Source organism: Anas platyrhynchos, chromosome Z, assembly GCF_047663525.1.
Source record: "Anas platyrhynchos isolate ZD024472 breed Pekin duck chromosome Z, IASCAAS_PekinDuck_T2T, whole genome shotgun sequence".
NCBI lineage: Eukaryota > Metazoa > Chordata > Aves > Anseriformes > Anatidae > Anas > Anas platyrhynchos.
This window is the reverse complement of record NC_092621.1, coordinates 62,766,962-62,789,307: the sequence shown is the minus strand read 5'-3', so window position 1 is coordinate 62,789,307 and position 22,346 is coordinate 62,766,962. Positions and strand designations below refer to the sequence as shown.

The 22,346-nt window shown below is 43.7% G+C and overlaps 1 protein-coding gene and 2 long non-coding RNA genes across 6 annotated transcripts in view; 2 read left to right on the top strand and 1 right to left on the bottom strand.

The window, feature by feature from the left end:
- Positions 1 to 120: 120 nt before the first annotated feature.
- On the top strand, positions 121 to 1,510 carry LOC140000672 (uncharacterized). The gene is made up of 3 exons (XR_011805793.1): positions 121 to 569; positions 1,112 to 1,235; positions 1,449 to 1,510. It is a non-coding gene; the product is annotated as an uncharacterized lncRNA (long non-coding RNA).
- Positions 1,511 to 14,075: 12,565 nt separating this feature from the next.
- LOC119714589 (uncharacterized) lies at positions 14,076 to 15,019 on the bottom strand. Its single transcript, XR_005261949.2, has 2 exons — positions 14,855 to 15,019; positions 14,076 to 14,403 (listed from the first exon to the last, which is right to left on the bottom strand). It is a non-coding gene; the product is annotated as an uncharacterized lncRNA (long non-coding RNA).
- MCC (MCC regulator of WNT signaling pathway) overlaps positions 14,640 to 22,346 on the top strand; it is a 194,515-nt gene continuing 186,808 nt past the window's right edge. The window contains exon 1 of one of the 4 annotated variants that reach the window (XM_038171457.2): positions 14,640 to 14,887. In XM_038171457.2, the coding sequence (XP_038027385.1) occupies positions 14,754 to 14,887 (134 nt within the window). In that variant the 5' untranslated portion in view covers positions 14,640 to 14,753. Of the gene's footprint in view, positions 14,888 to 15,109; positions 15,224 to 22,346 lie in introns of those variants that run through there. The other 3 variants (XM_038171458.2, XM_072031469.1, XM_038171459.2) reach the window with 3 other exon arrangements.

The window sequence follows — 22,346 nt, the reverse complement described above, 5'->3', positions numbered from 1 at the left end:
GCAGCTGCAAAGGACTGGAAAAGTTTTCAGAAGCAACAAGGTGTTTAACAAGGAAATGTAGAGTTTCCTTTTTCAGGCTTCCTAAATAATTGGACTTATTTCATATTCCCAACTCGGAGGAGGAGAATTGTTGATTTCACCTTCTTTTTTCTTCCTTGGAAATCAAAGGTGAACAGCTCTAAAAGTAAGGGGAACGTATCAGAAGCAAGCTTTTTTTTGCTTGTAATCCTTTCTTAAGGAAAAGATTTCTCACACACCTTCCACAGATGTAGGGGGGCAGAGAATAATTTTGGAACTACTCCAATTAAAGTCAGCTTGGGGAGAGTGGTACTTCTCTACTTGTTTCTGAGACATTCGCATTAGCAACAGAGAGTGTTGTGTTGCCGCTGCCAGGGGCCTACGGTGATGACTTCAGCAACAGAATTGAATGATGTCACTGTGACACCTTGGGAACAGCTGCCTCTGAGCAAGTTGAGCGAGGAGGGACAGAGAAGTGTGCTGGATGTGATGAAACCACGTGAGGACTTGTGGATCCCACGTGGAGGTGCATCGAGAGGGCCCACCCTTCTGTAAGTGTTTGGATGCTTCATTTTAGTCTTCTGTAGTTTGTGTCAAGTCCTTTCACAAGCATGAAGTTTGGTACTTTGGCTCAGTGATGTAGCTGCACAGAGTGACAGGTGCAACATGTGGCTGAGGGCCTCTGCACGTTCTCTCTTTCCCACACACGATCAAGAAAGAAGGGTAGACAAATAAGAGTGTGCTGTGGTCCTGCCATAGACCTCAAGTACTACAGCATAAACAAGAGACTTAAAAGTAGCCCATCACATTAAACTTCAGGACAGCAATGCACTTCATCAGCTGGTCTGGCCTGTTGAGTGGAGTGTCTCAGGACGGAGTGTATGAAGATGCACTCCATCTGCTTTCAGATTAGCACTTGCAGTGAGCAAGCTGCCTGGCCTTAACATTTTTCATTTCATTTTTCACCCGACTTTTGCTGGTTCTTCTTGGTCTAGAAAAAAAAAAAAAAAAAAAAAAAAAAAAAAAAAAAAGTGAACTCAGATCAAAATAGAAGGATTTCCTTTTCATTAATTCCATGTTCTTAACTTGACAGATTTGGTTATTGACGTAGAAGGGACGTATCTGGCCTGACTGCAACACCCATGCTCGCAGTGTGGACAGTTCTCATAAAGGTGATTCAGGATAGTTTCTGGAAACGAAGACATCAGATGGCAAAGGTAATCTCCAAAATTTTTTTTAAATTTTTTTTTTTTGTGCTAATGCAGGAAAGGCAAGTAAGAGTAAAAGTAAGAGTCCAGATAGTGTAAGAAGCAGCAGCTGTGAAGGAAACTTCCTTCTGGCTGATATGGCTCCATATCTAGTTGTGGAGCTCATAGTGCAGGTGGAAGCATGTTCTCGTCCAAATACTTAGCTCTCTGTTTTCACAACAGGTCTAGCAGCAGAATGTCTTTGAAACAACTGTGCCTATGACCAAGTTCATGCATCGTGGTAGACAAGGTAAAAGCTCTGGACAAGCAAAGGGGAGGGATGGATGGGCATGCAATATGATCACTTCAATCTTATCTCTCTAAGAAACCTTACTGAGAAAACAAAACAGAACAGAACAAAACAGAACAGAACAAAACAGAACAGAACAAATGAAACAAACAGCTAGCTTGCTGGAGACATTGTCTGGGAAACAGTGAAAACACTTGCAGACAAAAACATATCCAAGGACTAACACTTTGAGCTTGATTCTAAACCAACATCCTCAACTCAAACTCTTGTTTATGTTCATTACAGACCGGTAGAATAACATGTCACATTTGATGACTTTGCAGCATAGATGTCAGGAATGCAGCTTGGGATCACCTGCTTCTACTTAGAGTTCAGTCTGAAGGGATGAGCAAGTAATTGTTCCTGGGCTGACGGAAATCTGTTCTAAAGTCTGTTTTCTAACACTCTTCTAGATGCTTCTCTGTCCATCGCTCTGACCTGCCAACTCTGGTGCAAGTGTGCAGTTGTGGCAAGAGGGATTTCCTCGTCCTGATTTGACCTGGTGGACACCAACTTTCCTAGTCAATTGCCGATGTTGCTGAGGAGGCAGCAGTATCAAAGCCCTTGTTGATGAAGACAGAACAAGTCTGGGGAGGCTTTGGCATTTCTGCACAATGCTGCTTCCTGATTGTGACCCAAGACGCAGATTCTGAACTAGGCAAAGTAAGCTAGAGTAAGCTAGACTGCATGTCCTGGTCATTTTCTTTTCTTTCTTTATTTTTCATTCGTCGCTTGTAAGAAAATCTAAATCTTTCAACCATTTGTTTGAAAACACAGTTTTATGGAAATGATTGTGGGTGTGCTCCTTAACCTTGTTTGGAACCTGTTTAACCTCGCTTCAGTTAGAGGAGACCTGTGCTCAAATTTATGCTTACCATGATCAAGTGGCATCCTTTTTCCTTTTGGTATTCTTGACTTTGGCGCTTGCAAGTGAGGTTGAAAAGAGTTCTCAGGATGATTCTTCTTTTCCTTTGCAGTATCCCAAACTCCAGATTACATCTGATCTTCATCTCTGATCTGAAAAGCTTCGCAGGCCAAAAGAGAATTGAGATGAGGAGTGAAATACAGAATGCTGGTGAATCTTTCCAGTTCCCACCCGTAAGTTTTGTGAGAGAAGCAGGTGCGTTGCTGTAGTGGTAGGAAGTCAATAAGATAACGATCATGCCCTTGAAGGCGAGTAATGGTATAAAGATGAAGAATGCAAGGCCCTGCTTAAAGACAGTCTTTAGGCTGCTTCTGGATCAGCAGTTTGTTTGGTTCTTGCACAGCCTCATCTCCACTTGCTTAGAAGCTGTGAAGATGGGAAGAACACTTGGTGTTTTTCATCCACTCTCAACCTCATCTCCATTTCCTCCGAAGCTGTGAATATTGGAAGTACACTTGGTTCTTCCAATGATGTGAAGAGCCAAGTGTCCTGGGTCTTCCATCAACGCAGAGATATCAAGAGAATAAGGTATTTGCTTGATAGGACAGTACTTAATTTAGGTATTTATTAAGTGAAGAAGAACACTGAAACCAGCCAAAGCCGTATCAGACATGGTAAGGCCATGCTTCTGTTGGGAAGTAATTCAGAGTGCTTCCATGGTGTACTTTGGACAGATGAACTCTGGTCCTCTGGACTAAGCACCCCCAAGGGACAATTCTCTGAAAAATCTCTCGGAATGATCTGTCCTTATCTCTTCCACTGTAGTCTCCATTAGGAAAGGATAAATATTCATTGCCCATGTGGAAAGGAGCTCCTCATGTAGTTGTTTCTAACCAAAATCTCCTTCTTGTGTTCTGTTGACAGAAACCACTTGGCGAGCCAAGCCAAATCACCGAAAATGGAAGTAGTGGAACTACTTCCAAACCGTGCTGCTGCTTCTAAACCAAACTGCAGTGTAGGTGGGGACAGAGCAAGGGGACACAACCCAGCCAGGGCGAAATTGAAAGTCACCTGTCGGAGCCGCGGAAGGAAGTCAGCGTTTCCCAGTTTGAGACTGTTCCCTGACTGGTCCCACAGCAGCTGGAACGCTTCCGATTGCTGCTGATGGATTCCCATGGATCAGCCAGTGACACAAGCTGCCAGAGCGACTGAAGCGATCTGGAGTTACGCTTCTCCCCCTTCTGCGTTCAGATCCGTGAAAGGAAGGAGAAGAGGGGAGAAGAAGAGGGGAGAAGAGAAGAGAGGGGGAAAGAAAAGGACAAGAAGGGAGGGAAGGGGAGGGAAGGGGAGGGGAGGGCAGGGCAGGGCAGGGGCATGTAGGGCATTGTAGGGGAGAGTAGGCTAGTGTAGGATAGTGTTGGGATAGTGTAGGATAGTGAGGGGAGTGTAGGGGAGGGGAGTGTAGGGGAGGATAGTGTAGGGAGGATAGTGTAGGGAGGGGAGTGCAGGGGAGGGGAGTGCAGGGGAGATGAGCATAGAGGAGGGGAGTGCAGGGGAGTGTAGTGTAGGGGGGTTTGGGGGAGTGTAGTGTAGGGGAATGTAGGGGAGGGGAGTTTAGGGGAGTGTAGGGGAGGGGAGTCTAGGGAAGGGCAGTGTAGGGGAGTGTAGGGGAGGGGAGTGTAGAGGAGGGAAGTGTAGAGGAGCATAGTGGAGTGGAGTGGAGTGGAGTGGAGTGGAGTGGAGTGGAGTGGAGTGGAGTGGAGTGGAGTGGAGTGGAGTGGAGTGGAGTGGAGTGGAGTGGAGTGGAGTGGAGTGGAGTGGAGGGGAGTGGAGTGGAGGGGAGGGGAGATTAGGGGAGGGGAGTTTAGGGGAGGGGAGGGGAGTTTAGGGGAGTTTAGGGGAGGGGAGTTTAGGGGAGGGGAGAGGAGTTTAGGGGAGGGGAGTTTAGGGGAGGGGAGTTTAGGGGAGGGGAGGGGAGTTTAGGGGAGGGGAGTTTAGGGGAGTTTAGGGGAGGGGAGGGGAGATTAGGGGAGTTTAGGGGAGGGGAGAGGAGTTTAGGGGAGGGGAGTTTAGGGGAGTTTAGGGGAGGGGAGTTTAGGGGAGGGGAGTTTAGGGGAGGGGAGTTTAGGGGAGGGGAGGGGAGTTTAGGGGAGGGGAGGGGAGGGGAGTTTAGGGGAGGGGAGAGGAGTTTAGGGGAGGGGAGTTTAGGGGAGGGGAGTTTAGGTGAGTTTAGGGGAGTTTATGGGAGTTTAGGGGAGGGGAGAGGAGTTTAGGGGAGGGGAGTTTAGGGGAGGGGAGTTTAGGGGAGTTTAGGGGAGTTTAGGGGAGGGGAGTTTAGGGGAGTTTAGGGGAGGGGAGGAGAGGGGAGTTTAGGGGAGTTTAGAGGAGTTTATGGGAGTTTAGGGGAGGGGAGAGCATTTTAGGGGAGGGGAGTTTAGGGGAATTTAGGGGAGTTTAGGGGAGTTTAGGGGAGTTTAGGGGAGTTTAGGGGAGTTTAGGGAAGGGGAGTTTAGGGGAGGGGAGGGGAGTTTAGGGGAGGGGAGTTTAGGGGAGGGGAGGGAAGGGGAGGGGAGGGAGGGGGTGGGTATTGGTGGGAAGTAAGGAATGGGCCAGGGAGGGAATGGGAGGGGAGGGGAGTGCTACCCTAAATAAAATGGCCAAAGAAGTGACATTTTGGATCTGGAGCCAAATATGTATGTTGCCATTCATTCCACAACGCGATTCATCACTGCAATCTGCGTTTTGCACTGTGCCATTAAGGGTTTGGCATGCACAGAGGTGACTGAGTATTTTCAGAACTAACTTTCCTTCCTAACTGATTGGAGACTTTTGCTGGTGTTATAAATGGCTCAGTCTTGCAAATAGGGCAAGAATCAACGTTTCCAATGTATGAAGGGAACGCATTTCCCTTCAAGCTCTCTATTGACACGAATTGCTAAAACCTTCCTCACACTGGAATGCAAAAGATCAGGTGATTGGTTAACGTAGGGTTGGCAGCTGAGCAGGGGAAACATCTTCAAAACTTCCAAATATTTCCCCTATGCAGAACTCCAACTCCTTCTTCTCTGCTCTCTGGTTGTGAAAGTTTCTGTCACCTGCTCAGGAAGCAGAAGCAGTCAAATGGGATTTCGAGGGATCCAGCTACAGCATCAGTGCCAGTTAGAGGAAGCAATCAATTCCCAGGTAGTCCAGGGTTTGAAGAGAGTTTAAGCAGCTTTCCAAGGAACATGTCCAAGTGCAAAGCAACCAATTGATCTGACTCTCCAGTGAAAGAAAAGGAAGTGCAGAGCAGCAAATGCTTGAGAGAGGGAAACCTTTTTGAAGCACAGCCATTTGGGGCCGAGACCTGTTAATGTGCTAGGCAGTCCCAGGAAGCGTCAAAGTGTGAGCCGTGCTCTCCATCCAGCACTGGCGTCCTGCACTTTCTGGAGGTTCTTGATTCTGTAATCAGAATTCCAACAATCTCCTCAACAGCATACAGATCCAAAACCCACAGACCCAGATCAAACAGCCTGCCAACTGGTTGTATCATTGTCAGGCATGCATTCTTTTCTAGTAACTGGTCCTTTCTTCCTTAGTTCAGATCAAACACAAATAACAAAATTCAGATGACTCCTAAACTCTCCAGACAGCTCTGGTGTTGCTGTAGGATGGAATACAGTTGTTTTCCTTACAACCCACCAGTTCTTTCCATGTCTGTTCTGGACCTTGGGATCTCTTTTGGGAGCTACATTACGCAGAGAACTACAGTAAGGCTGAGATCACCGCTGCCTCAATGTAATGCAAAGGTGAAGGCCTTTATGACAGCCAGTTTGGAAATGAATGCAGCCCCATCTTGTCAGCATCAGAGCAGAGCCAGCTCCAGATGGCTCCAAAAAGGAGCTGCTGCTGGCCAGAGCCGAGGCAGGGAGTGCTGCTGGGTGGGCTTCGGGGGAGCAGATTTAAGGAAGGGGGGAAAATACTGCTGTGCAACAGCAGCTGGGAGAGAGGATTGTGAAAGCGTGAGAGAAGCAGCCCTGCAGCTCCCAAGAGAAGTGCCGCAGGAGGGCAGGAGGTGCTGCAGGCAGGCAGGCAGCAGCAGTTCCCCTGCGGGCTGTGCAGGGAGAGGCCCCTGGTGGAGCAGGCTGTCCCCCTGCAGCCCATGGGTCCCCCATGGAGCAGATCTCCACGCTGCAGCCCCCCCATGGGTGGAGGAGCCCCCGCTGGAGCAGGTGGCTGTGGCCTGGAGGAGGCTGCGGCCCATGGAGAGCCCCCGCAGGAGCAGGCCCCGGGCCGCAGCTGCAGCCCGTGGAGAGGAGCCCACGCAGGAGCAGGGGGTCTGGGGGGAGCTGCCCCTACCCGTGGGGGACCCGTGCTGGAGTAGTTTGCTCCTGGGGGATGGATGGATGGACCCCGTGGGACGGAGCCGTGTGGGAGCAGTGCTTGGCAGGAACTGAAGCCCATGGGAAGGACCCATATTGGAGACATTCGGGAAGTACAGCATCCCATGGGGGGGAACCCCACACTGGAGCACGGGAAGAGCGTGAGGAAGAAGGAGCAGGGGACAGAAAGCTTTATGGACTGACTGCAATACCCATTCCCTTGAACGTCTTGGGCCAGGAAAAGGTAGAAGAATTGAGAATCAAACTGAAGGTGAGCCTAGGAAGAAGGTAGTGAGGAGAAGGGATTTCTAATTTGCTTTTTGTTCTTGCTGCCTTATTCTATTAACTGGCAACAAATTCATCTTCCTCAAGGTCAGTCTTCTTTGCCCATGACAGTAACTGGTGAGTGATCTCTGTCCTTATGACAGCCCATGAGTTCTTTCATCCTATTTTCTTCCCCTGTCCTTTTGGAAGTAGGAGTAAGCGAGCAGCATGCTGGGCAACTGGTGGCCAGTCAAGGCCAGCCCAGCACACTTAATCCTTTTACAATATATATAGATACATTTATAGATGTATAGATACATTTCTCTTACATCTGTCTTTTCTAGTGCCCTTATTCGCTTTTTTAAAAATATTATTATTATTCATTAATTTATTTTTAAATGTAAGGGAAAAAGTCTATTAATCAATTTAATAAATGGTCAGTCATTGTGTGTGCAGATAAATACTTACACGTGCACTTCTGTCTGCTCTCAGTCTCTTCTGAAGTTATGTTTGAACCTCCTCATCAGTTTAAACCAGAACTGAAGGACAGGGTGAAAGTCTCAGGTTACAAATTCCATAAAGTTTTATGAAGATAGGCAGCAGAGTAAGAGATAGATATCCCATTCATATTCAGCTGAATAGAAAGGATGCCTCATGAGCTCAGTCCCTATTAGATAATGGAGGGACTTTCAAAATGTATCAGGTCCAGGAGAAATTTTATTCAGAGTTCCTATCTAGTAGGCTCTAGAAAATCTAATTAATCACACACCTGGTATGGATTCATGGAACCAACTCTTTTATTCATTGCTGCTCTTTTACAGGTTACACTATTTTTTGCTATGTACTCATTCAATGCCAAAATATGTGTTTACAAAGGGTTTTAGGAAAAGGGTTGTAGGAAGCTTCAGAGGCAGGATAATGTCATTTGGTGACATATAAATTTGTTGGCCACAATGTAAGGACAAAGGCAGTGAGCCTTCTACAGTTTTCATCCTTGAAAGACTCTCCTGCAGCTACTTAAATTTAAATTTGAGTCAGTAATAGTATCGAATGATTTAGTTCACCTTCTACAGCTACCAAAAGTGCACCTCCATGCCCAAACCACACTGTTGACCTGTACCAAGACCTGGGGACCACAGGAGTTCCAGGAACCCCATCCTTACATGCTCTGCTCATCTCTTCTTTCTGAATCATTTGGCTTCAATTAGGTTTCATTTCATTTAGGTTCCAGGACAGGAACCTGTATTTTCTGAATAACAGAACAATGTGAAAGTAAAAGGTAAAGTTCCGCTTTTCTATTGAGTGGAGAGAACTGCTGAGAGCAGAAGTTAACACTGACCTCAGCTGGTACTACTACACAATATGGGAAACATAGCAAAAAGGTATTATCTTATCACAGAAAGCAGTAGAGTTGCATTGCTATGATGTTACGCTTGAACCATCTCAGGCCATAATGAGATTCAAGGCCATAGTGATGCAGTTTATGCTTCCAGTGCTAGCACTCAGTTCCTGTCAGTCAGATTTTTACACACTGAGGGTATACATGGCTCCGGGGGGGGAGGGGGAAAGGAAACTTTCAGAGTTTCTCTACATAGAGAAACCAAAAAATGGTATACTGATTATTTAATTTGTTTTTAAAATCCTGAGCAAACCACTCTGAAATGTAAGTTACTTCTGTGAGCCTGCAGCAGGCTTTTCTCTCCAGTGAATATGCTGAGTTATCATTGTTCCAATTTACAAAGAAACTGTATTTTGGACAGGGGAAATACATATATATATATATATATTATTTTTTTTTTTCAAATATATTTGTTGTTGCTTGGCAAAAGATTTGTAAGACTTTGTCATCTAGCAGAGTTCCCCATGTTTTCTGTGACAAGATCAAGTTTCTTGAACAGATTTCACTACATGAAATGTAATATAGGGAATGCCCTTTTCCTTGGATCTTAATTAGTTTTACTTGCTTTTTTTGTGCCTCATGAGTCCATTTCAATATCGTTTCCACTTCATAAAATTTCCACTGTCAAATAAGGTACCTGTTGGTACAAAATAGAACTCAAGTAACTTTCATCATTGATGGATTATTTGCTGGTGTCCCCTTCAAGAACAGTGCTTAGAAACCAACCTGTAACCCTATTAACGCGTCATTATTTTTGATTATAAATAGTCTGTGTATAGCAGTGTTGTGGTGTAATTCTGCTGAGCACCACAGAGCCATTCACTCACTCTCCCCAGGTGGGATGGAGGAGAAAATCAGACAGGCAAAAGTGGGAGAATGCAGGGGATGAGATAAAGGCAGTTCACTGGATAAAGCAAAAGCTGCACACGGAAGTGAAACAAAGCAAGAAATCCATTCACTGCTTCCCATCGGCAGGCAGGTGTTCAGCCACTCCCAGGGAAGCAGGGCTCAGCATACAGAACAATTTCTCAAGTAGACAAACACCATCACTCTGAATGTCCGCCCTCTTTCTCCTTCTTTATCCCAGCTTTTATTGCTGACCGTGGAACCACACGGTAAGGGACACCCCTCTGGCCAGCCTGGGCCAGCTGTCCTGGCTGTGTCCCCTCCTAGCTCCTTGAGCACCCCCAGCCTCCTCGCTGGCAGGGCAGCACCAGAAGCTGAAACATCCTCAGCTCTGTATGAGCACTGCTCTGCAAAAACTAAAGCATTGGTGTGTTACCAGCATTATTTTAATCACAAATCCAAAATACAGTGTTGTGTGAGCCTCTGTGGAGAAGAGTAACTCTATTCTAACCAAAACCATGACAATATCTACCCCTTACTCTGTATCACTTTTGTCATGCTCAAGTCCCACACCTTCTAACACACTCTCGTTGCCAACAAATTTTAAACTCTTTAAAAAAGAAACATTTTACAAGGTGGTTGGTCATTATAAAGGCAAAGATTGAGTAGGAGGCTTCTCAAAAAAACAGCATTGATATCACATCTAAATGAAACTAATTTCATTTATAGATAAAATATCTCAATTTTACTCATCACATTCTGAAGCAGAAGAAAACAACCATAAAAATTCTCATCAAAAAAGTTATTTTCCTTTGAAAATACAGTTCTGATGAATTTGTTATCCAGCCTTGCTTGATAATACCCCACAGTAAAGGCTGTATGAGAGTACTATTTCTAGCGGAGGGAAGTCCAATGCCTGTGATGTGAGATGGATATAAATGAAGTAATGTGAGAAGGATAATACACTGACTGTAGACACTGAGATTTTGATGACAATTTAACTGGCAATTTCTTTGCTAAGCCACGGCTCTGTTGGTGCCAAAAGCACTTTGCTGTATATGTGGTTGTTTTAAATAATATTTGTTTAAAATAATACTCATTTAAATTCACATTATATGTCTGCTCCTTTCAATTTCATTAATGTGAAAACTGATGAACAGAGATAGTCTTTATGTGAAGCCTAGTGAAATCAAGGATAATCTCTCCTTTGATGCCACTAGGCATTTGTTTCAATCCTTGTCTATGTCAAAAACTTCCTTCTGAATACCTAAGTAGTTGCAGCAATTCGAACAGCTAAACCCTGGATCTACATAACAGCAGCAAGAGAGATGCATTTTGAAGTTGATAGAAAAAAAAAAAAAAAGGTTTGTATTAACGTTCCCTAATTAAAATAATTTTTACTTAGGAAAATAACATTTATTTAACTGTTATGTAGGTCATTGATAAGGACAGATTTTGCTAAGGTGCATAGATGTGGGCATGCCATCCACATCTTGTTAGTGTGGTATACATGCACAGAGTCATTAGATGTGGAAGTGACTGCGTAAGGCACTGTACACGTTGCAGAGACACCTAAACACCTGTACATCCAATTAACAGCTCCAAATATCATTTTACTGAGTCCATTTGGTGAGGTTATGTCAGAGCTGTGAGGACACAGCCAGCCCTGTGCGTCCCTGCCCAGGCCCATGCCACCATGTCACCGAGGCTCCAGCTCCTCACAGCCCTGCCCAGCCATGGCCCTGCCCAACCAGGCCCAACCCAGAACCGTCTTTAGGCCTCGCCTTGGCCCAGATAGTTGCCCTTCATTAATTGCTCTAAAACTGTTTTCCATAACACTTTTAATGTGCTCCTAATACATTACTTTTACCACTCTCTTGGAATTCAATGCCTTTTCTTCATTTAGGAGAGATAATGGTACATGAAACACAAAGATGTCTGGTCCAAGTGTGCCAGACCCGGCACTACTTCCCAGCTGTTCCTGCTCTATTCTCTCATCATTCTGTCTTTGTCTGAATAATGAACTAACTGGTAACTCTCAAGTGGGTTGTGCTTATAAATGTGGCCTGAGGTGCTGCCATGGTGTTAAAGAAAATGGGAATCATAAAGCCACTTGTCCCTCTTGCCCCATTGCCATTAATTGGCTGAGACCAGGTCATTGTTGTCCCATCACTGAAGTGTAGTCCAGGGCCTAATTACTGAGTACAGCTACAAATAAACATGGGCAGCAAGTTAGCTTATGTCAGCTAATAGCCTGCCAGATCGCACTGTCTATATGGAGGTGTCAGTCAGTTTACAGGGGAACACCTGTTTATCTAGGTATTTCATGGAGAAACACAGAGCTGTAGAGCACGTTTGGCACAAGCAGAAAAGGGCTGGATGTGGTATTTAGGAAATGGTAAGGGATGGTATTCCAGGGAATTGCACTCCAGTTGCTAAGAAAATTCTCCACTGGAAACCCTGGCAATCTTACTTAAAGGAATATTTACTAAATTAAAACTACTGCTCACTGCTTGAAATCTTAAGTTGTCAGATGTTTTGCTTGTTGGTTTTGAGGGACGTTAGACTGCTGTAGCTGAAAGCTATGTAACAGGATTATTTTTTCTTTTTTAGTCATGTGATTTTGGCAGCTTTTTAGTTACTTTGCCTGTTCTCTTGTGCAAAACCAGCTGTAGCTAAACTTCAAGACATATACAATTATTTTATTTCTCTACTGTTCAGTATTCAATCCAGGATAGCTGTGACTTTCAGATAACACACAAACCTAAAACTCCTGTCAATTTGGTACAAGTCTTATGAGTCCAGCATGTCTTGAAATCAGGTAGCCCATGCTAGTTAGAGATCTCAGACTTTGTGTACATAAGTATTGCAGAATGCAACCAGTACTGGTGCAGTCTTCTTACTAGTTTTTGCAATGACTGTCAGGTATATTTTTGCATTTGAGTTTGGAAGGCAGGGCATTATGGAAAGCTGACTGTAGAAAATAACCTAATATTGAAAAACTATGGATTCATTTAACTTAAGTGAAAAGAGAAACAGGAAAAAAAACTGACAAATGAGATCCTCTATTTCAAAAAGAAAATCCACAAAATCCAGAGAAATACCAAGCCTATTTTCCAAGAGGGGATAGGGAGCAGTATGGAGGTCTTACTCCTTGCATCCTTCTTTGTTCCCTGTTCATAACTTCCTGAACACCACTCACCCATTCCACCAGGTACAGTGAGGATGCAGTTCAGGAAGAATCCTACCATCTACTACAGACCATGTTCCCTGTTTTAAGCATGGTTTTTGCCATGTGAAATTCATATTGTTGGCTGGAGGAGTGGACTGACACATAACTCACAGCAGGCATAAGAAGTTTGGGGGTGGGGAGCTTGCCTACAGCTTGGCATGCTGCTTCCCAGCTGATGTAATATGTCTTCCTAGTAAAAGCTAGATTTGGACCATGATACAAAACAGTAAGTTCAGCTGGCTTTACTGTCTTATGTGGTATGCTACAGCTATGATAACAGCTGTTCCTATCAGCCAGGAGGAACTGGTGTTACTGATTTTTGTATGGAAAAACTACTGTACTAGGTTGTCCTGGGGCTTACCTTGAAAATACAAACGTTAACTGCAGCTTTGATCCCCCGCAATGGGAAAAGCTGGCAGAAAAAAAAAAAAAAACTCAATGGATAAATAACCAAATCAAAAAGGCCATTAGCAGGGAGCAAGAGAGAATATAAGGAATGGATGAATTCCTGACCAGCAAAGAAGGCTACCGCATGAAACACATGGATAAAATAAGACCAAAAGATATAGTGCCAAGTGGGAAATCTGGCTATATTAGAAAAATTGGGTGGATTAGTTAAAAGAAAGAAAAAGGTAATAACTGGATAACTGTAAGGCCTGGCAGATTATCTACTGCTCAGACAGATAACAATAGGACAAGGGTGAATGGTTTTAAACTAAAAGAAGGGAGATTAAGACCAGATGTAGGGAGGAAATTCTTCACTCTGAGGGTGGCTGGGCACTGGAACAGGCTGCCCAGAGAAGCTGTGGATACCCCATCACTGGAGGTGTTCAAGGCCAGGCTGGATGAGGACCTGGGCAACCTGATCTAACGGGTGGTGTGCCTGCCTATGGCAGGGGGGTTGGAACTGCGTGGTCTTTTAAGGTTCCTTTCCACCTAAACCATTCTGTGATTCTACAATAGCAGCAGTATGGAGGGAGGTCACTGATGGAGATTCTTATTTCTGTGGTTTGGATCCAGTCTTGTTTCATTGGTATTGGTGGCTTTGTCAGGAAACACTGTTTTAGGAGTCTAAACGGTTAGGAATTTTAATTCTTATCAGAACTCTATGCAGTATTTTCAGAACGTGTGCAAGAATTCTTGCTAGTGGGATCTGGCTGAAGAAAATGGTCTTACGACTGCCCAGCAGATGCAATCCTCAATGTAAATCACACAGCTGCAATACGCAACCAGTCTCACACATAACACCCTACATACGACTGAGAAAGAGCACCTGCTGGGACCAAGAGTGAGACCGTTGCAGGTCAGAAGATGGAACAAAATGTAAATCTTCAAAGACTGCACCCTACAGTATGAAGGAATGAGGATACTTGCAATATTCCCTTCTTCCATTCTCTAGAAGGGGTATGGAAATGTGTTGGCCTGGTGCTCTGGTCATCCAGGAAGCCCCATGTGGGCAAGAAAAATTGGAAAAACTGAAGAGAATGAGAATATGACAGTGAGTGCATGCATTTTTGTACCTGCAAGTAGTTCTGGCTAATAAAACACCACGGGGACTCTTTGACTTGTAATGGCTTAGTTAAAATACAATAAATATTAACAATGGAACAACTGCCATCAGCTATTATACTTGAAAGCAGCTGTATAATATGAACAGTTTGATAACTTTGCTGGCTTTACATATTCACCAGACATCGTCAATGTTATGTGGGAAGAAATGTCTGCCTTCAAAGAATGAAGCACGAGGAGTAACATATGATAGTGCAGAAAAAAGGTGTGCACTCAGAAACAAGAATTGGCTGTTCCACAATTGTACTTCCAACAGGGATGAACGACAGCGTTGCTGCTGCGTGTGCTGATGGCGCACGGGTCCTCTTCACACCTGTAAGAAAAAAATAAAAGGAAAAAAAAGGACTGATTAAAACTTAACCAGGCATTGAAAAGGACACTTACTGCAGGAAACATTAAATGAACGCACACCAAGTTTGCCAACCAGGTGTTTTTTTTCCGCAGCTCCGTGCCGGCGCGCAGCGGGCAGCGGGCACGCGCCTGGGCTCGGCGGGGCCGGGGGCGCGCGGCGGGGGCGCGCAGCGGGGCTCCCCGCCCCCGCGCCGGCTTTGTGCTGCCGCCCGCCCGCGGCCCCGGCCGCCTCCCCTCCCCTCTCCTCCCCTCCCCTCCCCTCCCCTCCTCTCATCCTCCTCCTCCTCCTCCTCCAGGGGAGCCGGGCGCGTGATGGCGGCAGCCGCCGTGGCGGAGGCGAGCAGCGGCGGCAGCAGCAGCAGCGACACGTCCAGCACGGGCGAGGAGGAGCGGATGAGGCGCCTCTTCCAGACCTGCGACGGCGACGGGGACGGCTTCATCAGCAGGTAGCGGGGCGGCGGGGGCCGCAACTTCTCCCAAGTTTCCACCCGCAGCCGGGCGGCCGTGCCCGTGCCCACACCGGGCCGGGCCGGGCCGGGCTGGACCCTCCGCCCCGCTCCGCCCCGCTCAGCCCCGCCCTGACGGCGCCGTGACGGGCGGGGCGGGGCGGGGCGGCCGGGGCCGGCCGTTGGCGCCCGTTGGCGGCCGTTGGCTCCTGAGGCGAGGCCCGGGGGTCGCCTCGCCTCGCCTCAGCCAGCCCAGCCCGTGCGGGTCCCCGAGTTAGTTTCTTGATCGTGACCCAAACCCGTGGATTTCTGTCATGAAATGCTGGCACAGTTGGGGTGGGTGTCTGGAAGTACGCCGCAATCAGGCGTTGCGTTGCCTGGAGTTACCGGCAGCGCGTTTCGCTCAGGGTTGGGCTTAGTTGGAAGGGTGTTTCTGGGACTAGTGCCCTGGTCTCGCAGCAAAACTGTAAAAACATTGAACTTCAGAACATTATATTCGTCAGAGTTCATGGGAGCTTGCATTTTCAAAATCTTGTGTTAGCTGCGATTAGTGAGTGCCTGTGGAGAGACAGCTCAGAATTTCCAAGTTTGTCACTAACCTGAAACCTGAGGGTATGGCCCTGGGGAAGGGCTAAGTAAACTCCAGCCCTCCCTGTCCTCTCTGTGGAACCAGAAAGTTGTTGAGAATCTCTAACAGCTGGCAGTCACTTAAAAATAAAACTTACGGGTCATGATATTTCTTATCTAAACAGCTCCCCAAACGCTTTTTTTTCCCCCAGTCTGGTCATTATTTTGACAGTTGTGGTTATGAAAGGTAAACTTTGAAAATCTATGCTTTCTAACCAGCATGTTAAGATCACTTCTCTTTCCATTTGTTTACTGTCCTCATGGAAATTATTCCGATGTCTGAAAACTTTGTACGTTGGCTTAAAGCATGCACAGCCTCCTCTGAGCACACTCTCTGATCTGCACTTTGATGCTTTCCTGTAATGTAAACTCTACTGAGTTTTGTATATTTGTATTTTAAAGCACTTACTGGGAGAATGTTGATGCCGTTGTGCTTCGTACAGGCAGCTGAGAGATGCTAGCATGACATAAACCACTCACACTTCAGATTGACTTTTGTTACCTCTCCTAAGTTTCTTTCCAACTAGTATTATGTGTAAGTCAGAACACATGTTTCTGAATGCTGCTTGAGCTACGCTTCTGAAAGCTTTGAGGACTAAAGGACATATCTGAGAAGGGGCACTGGATTTCAGTAGCAAACAGAAACACAGCTCAGAGGATAGCTGAATACCCTTCTGGAGACAGTGGGTCTGTTGTTCAGAGCTGTTAATGCCTTGCTTCATAAGGGAGTTGTGCCTTCAAGGAGAAATTGGTAAGGCCTTGATCAGAATGTTGTGTCATAAATTGTCTTGCCTCAAATTTCCCTATTTGCAAGAAAGTAATGAATGAATATTTAACAAATGATCTTTGACATGAGAGGGAATAATTTCTTCTTGACTTCATTAGCAAGCCTAGGTAATCAGTCTTATAAATGCAATATGTTCCTTACTTTATGTAGTGTCTCCGCTTCTCTTATGATCTATTTTGTGGCAATGGCTTATGCACAAGCAGACTGACTCAGTGTTTTTTAAATAAATTTATAGTATATGCCACCACAGTCTTGAAGACAGTTTGTTCAGGTTCATGGGCACACAGCATCCCTATGATATAGTGACTTTTTGTCAATGTTTATAATCTTAGTGTTTGGGTAATTGCATCTTTTTTAATGTAGTAAATTAAAACAAAATGCACTTTTGCAGTAAACTTTATCTTGCCATTCTGTGCATACTGTTTGTCTTGCTACTTCTTTTTCTTCTCTGTACAGGCCAATTGGTTGATTTTCCTGTTCCCTTTTGCCCTGTTTCCATGGTCTTCCCTTTACTTGTGGAAACTCTGGTGTTTTCCATCTTTGAGGGCAATGATATCTTTGTTGCTTTCCTTGTAGCCCCAGCAGAAATGGTAAGCTGACCTCTGCGCGTTACTTGTGACTTTTACAGCAGGTTAAATGTTGCAATAAAAGCCTGGGCATCTGTAGGAGGAGCTGAAAACAAGAAGCTGGCACTGTAAAACAGGCTGCTTCCTTGTGGACTGGAACTGTTCTACAGCCTCTTAGTAGTTTGAGCCTCTTTGGAACTTAATTATTTTCAATGCAGTGGGATCAAAATATGCAGTTTTGCAGCTGTTACTCAACATAAGTTGTCGTAGCGTTCAAAATGAGTATCCCTTCCATTCTGCATACAGGGCTGAAGCTTACTCATTCATTTGTTTGCACAATGAACGCAGCAGTTTGTTTATAAGATATCTTTCTCTCCTATTCTGGAGTTGTTATGGAAGAGATTTTTATTCTTGAAGCAAAGGCAGGCACTTCATATGCGTGTTTATTTAGTTCATTTTGCATGAGGAAAAGAGCTGTTTGCATTGCTAATGAAGTTATATGGTGTCTCAGCTGTGGAAATGCTTTGTTGTGCATCAAACTGTAAACCTTTTTAAATAATAGCAGGGAAATAGAGGCACACAGATGGAGAGGAGGAGCATGTCCTGAGATACTGATTAATTTTCCTGCTCTTACCTGAGATACTGATTGTGTTTGAGGGTCTAAATAGGTAGGATGATATGAGAGTGTGATTGTTATGTGTGTATTGGTAGTTGGTCTTTATAACCAAGAACAAGCTGGATGATGGGGCATGAAATGCTTGGCCTGTGTCAGTCTCTGTATGTTGCATTTGACATATGAACATTGAAATTTTGCAACGTCTAGCTGTAAAAAAATATTATTAAAACACCAAAGCTCTAACTTGTTGGTTTATAGTCAAATGGTTTTTGTTCCCTTTGGGAGAAATGGTAGTTACCTAATTATTTTAGTATCTCACAAGTGCTTGGTATCTTTCTAATACCTCAGCAAGAGGTAACTATACCACTAAAAACATATGCAAAACAGTCCATGATTAAGACTGGATTTTGAACACTTATTATCAGCTGAGTCAGCCTTGCTTGGAGCAGAAGGCAGCCTTAAGCTGTTTAGAGCAAAACTTAATTTTTGCAGCTGTAGGTGGATTGTGTTGTTATTAAGAAAGAGCTGTTAACTGAAAAAAAATGTAATTGTATTCATTTGTTGAGCTTCTGTTTACTTTGAGGAGCTTTGGACTCTGATGCTATGGTTATTTAGCTTCAGGGGGTTGGTGCCTCGGGGAGCATATAGGGTGGCGTAGAGCAGAATAGAATATGTGCTGCTATTTAAAAAGAGTAACTTTTATTTTAATATTAGCATATATGGCCTTGGTGGTTGTCAGTAAGGAAAGTGAGACCTCGCTCAGTTTTTACAGGTGTTGGGCTACTTAAATGCCTTTATTAGAAACTTAAATGCCTTTATTATGTATGGCGGGTACTAAACATCCATTTAGAATAATGAATTTCGCCTTTATGGCAGAAGTCACTGAGTTTTGAGGTTATTCTGTTGGAACACTGCATGGTGTAAAATTACAGTAACTTTAAACAAAAGTATTTCCTGCACATTCAAAAAATTGCAGCTATGAGCTATGGAGATAATGGGTGAAGAAAAAATACTTAAGTTACAAATATATGCTAATTTCCTAATTTTAACGTTTAAATGCAGAATAATATTTTTTAGGGTTATGCAGCAGAAAGGCAAAACTAGTGTTTAATTCAGAAAGAGAAATTTCATTATTATATTAAGAGTAATCAAGTTCTACTTGTACAGTTTGACAACATTTTAATCTGCATAAATTTTTTATGTTGTGCTCAATGTGTTACTGAAATCTTTGATAATGAAGTGAGATGTTTAAAAAAAAAAAACACAAACCTGCTGACTTCGTTTTGAGCTTGTGCAGCCCATTAAAAAGACTTGCTGAATGAAAGAGTTCCCCCTTTGACAGTCCTTTCCTGAAGTAGGTAAAAGAAACTTGTTGGATTTGATGTATTATGTGAATGGTTTTAGTGGTACATAGCTTTGGGAACTAACAAGCTTTCCAATAGCACTCCGATGCTTCCCTTTCTAGTAGGTGCAGTTGTTGGGGCTTTCCCAATCTTCTTGTTCTCTGAGTGTATTTTGTTAACCACTTCAGTCTTTTTCTGCTTCTGGTGGCCACATGCTGTTGGAAACAAACAAAAAAAGTCTTTCAAGAAGACTTAGATTGCCTTCTACTGCCTCAGAGTGGGCCGAACTTTTTCATGGTTATAGTGTAGTAGCAGAAAATTTGTCCCGTTGAGCTCGACTTGGTGGGTCTTCAGGAGAGAACATATATAAAACAGAACTATAAAGTGACTCGTGGAAAGCTGACTCCACAGTCAGTAGGACTGTACAGTAGGTGTGTTTATTCAGTGCTGGGGGGGTAGTCCCGCCAAAGTCGTGTGCATCTGATGCAGCAACTTGCCTCGGTTATATGCAGGAAAGAGTTACATATGCATGAAGTTTCCCAGTACACCTATACATGCTCATAACCTGTCCCCAGTTCATATTAAAATTATCTCCAAGGAGTCATTTCCATAAACTCCTCCCATCTGCGCTTGCACAGTGTGTTCTGGTGGTGGGTGCCGGGTGTCGTGGGGATGAAGATTGATGACTCTTCCTTGTCACCGCTCCTTGACCTCTTGTCTCTGCGCAGACTCAGTTACTCCTTGGCTCTTACCCATCCCCAGGACCCGTTTCTGCCAGTTTCTTAAGACAGGCTCACACTCTTATTAGGAGACTGACCTTGATAAGGGGCCCAAGGCTTCCTGCTTTAGTTAATTTGCACAATGCACCACAGCACTAAGCAGCATCCCAGTTTAATGCCGTCAGTGCTCTATCGCTACTTGATAAGATTCTCTTAACTCCCTCTCTCAGTCCCCCCTTTTCTAAAAAGTTAGTAAATTCTTTTATTGTATTCTCCTAACTCCCTCTCTCAAAAGTAGCAAAGCTGTTAGTAATTTCTTTGTTTAAAAGTAATATGAAAGTTACTTTTTTCCCTGAAACAACCTTCTGCTTGCAACCTTTTTTACTCTCCACTTTAAAAATAAGTAATTACTGCAAAGTGTTTGAAATGAATATAGATAACGTTTTTCAAGCCTGTAGTCTGACTTTACTTTTTGCAGCTTATTGAAGGGAATACATCCTACTTTAGGCTATTGCTCCATATGAAGCCACGAACTGCATTCATGCAGAGCATTGTCAGAGATCTTGAAGAAGCATCATTTGTTTTAAAATTCATCTATAAGTTGGAGGGAGTGATCTGAATGTCACAGAATATGAGTAAATGATGAGTTCAGAACTCTGCTGCACATCATTATGATGGGGTGGGGGAGGAAACAAACAAAAAAAAAAAACTACTGGTGTAGGGTAAATCATGATGAACTTCTGAATGGTCCTGTAAATAACACAGGTAAATGAAATAAGTGTGAAGTATTTAACACCGGTATTTAGTGAGAACTAAATGGATAAATGCAGAGTTCCAAATTCTCAATAGGTTAACTGCTACTGTTACACTAGAGATAAAGAAAACTGAGGTTTGGTCCAGTGTTACTGCTGGCCTCTCTGTTGCTTCTGCTCAGTGGGCAGAGGTGCACTGTGTTAACAGTGTTAAGGTAAAACATGTATTGCTTCCAGGAGAGCTGACTGCAGCACAGCAAGGTTATAAGGTACATAAGGAGTATACCTTCTGCGTGGCCGGAAAGTTTCCAGACTCCTACTTCCTGCTGTGTATTTCTGAGTGTTGCAATTAAAAGATTACCAGTGTTGGTGAGAGTTCTCAAGTACACAGTTCTGTTGACAAGAAAAAAAGTCATTTTTTCCTCAAAGGTTGTACTTAATAAAGCAGTTTTTACAGTGGTAGTGACAAGAAACCATACAGTAAAGAAAACATAAGCAGACTCTTCCTGTCATTGTATTTTCTTTCTTTAACTTCTGATAATGGTCTCATGTGGTTGAACTGTTTTCCCTTCACAGATGACCTCAGGCAAAGGTGAGCAGAGGCACTTGTATGGTTATAATAGGGACTTGGAGTATAATGTTGAAGTGATGCCTCTTCTGAAACTAGCCTAATATACAGACTTTGCAAAAAGATCTGAACAAAGAGCTGTTTTGTCATTTGCTCCATATATACACAAGTCACTTGTTGGAGACTTAATTTATAGACAGGTTTGTCAAAGATTTTTATCAACTTCTTTTGTTGTTCAAGGCATGATGTTTTATGTATTCTACATGCAGTTCTTCAGCCCTGTGGTGGTATAACATAATTTTTACCTGCAAGATGCTTGTTACTGAGTCAATGCAAATATTGTCGGTGAGGAGCTCTCAAAACTTAATTTGGACATGAGTTAACGCTTTGCATGTAGGTGCTTTCTAGCACCTTCGGGCTATTCTCTGCTGGTTGGAAACAGCATAAGGAACAAAATGTGTAAGTAGAACCTGCTAAGTGCTCATAAGTGAGCAGACTAGGGAGCAATACAGCCATATGTCCCGGAAGCAAGGCTTTTAAAAATAACTCTGTAACTGAAATTAAAAAAAAAAAAAAAAAGACTTGTGAGAAAAGGTAATATTACTCTGCTAGTTTTGCCACCTCCGTCCATCTGATTAAAAAGGGAATATTATGTGGAAACACTCTGCAGATATCATCAAGGACAACTCTTTAGTCCTTGCATTCTTTCTGGCTCTTCTACATATTGTTGGGTCATTCTTACCGTCATGAAGTTTGTAATGTTGTTATACCCCAGTTCAAGATGTTCTTCTCACTTGAGATCTGGACTATTTGCTCTGTGTTTTCTTGAACCACAACTTTTTAGGAATTACCACAAAAATTGCCTGAGCCTTTTTGAAATTTACTTTACTCATGCCCTATTATTTTGTTTTGTTTTTCCCTGTGTGTCTTGAAAATAGTTTCATCTCCCAAGTACTGTTCCTAGACTTAATATTATTTTTCATCCATCTCCATTAGGAAGGTGCTTAAGGGACTGTGAAGCAGAACAGGTAATGGAAAGCGTGCTTTTATACAGTTGAAGCACAATACCGTATGTCAAATAAGATGTTGAGTTGGAAGCACTGTACTGTTTTTTACATAGTTGTACTCCGTTTTCTCTGTTTCCTTTGCAGCTTGCCTTAGTCATTGTTTCCAAAGTTATATAGAATTCAGTGGGTTTTTATTCTAAATTTGTCCTCCATAGGTCCTCTTAGAGCATCACATCTTAAAAAAGGAGTAAGTTATGGGGGAAATGTGAGGGACAGATGTAGACAAAAAGCCAGAGGAACACCATGCGTGCTTAGTTTGGGCTGCAGAAAAATTATCCCTTTGTTAAATATTATGTCTAGCAACCATACCAAGAATTAACATTCACTAAAGGCTTACACATTTCAAAGTCTGTATTTGTGACCATTAATAAACAGAGGAATATATTCAAACTTGAGCTTTCTGAACCTTTTATA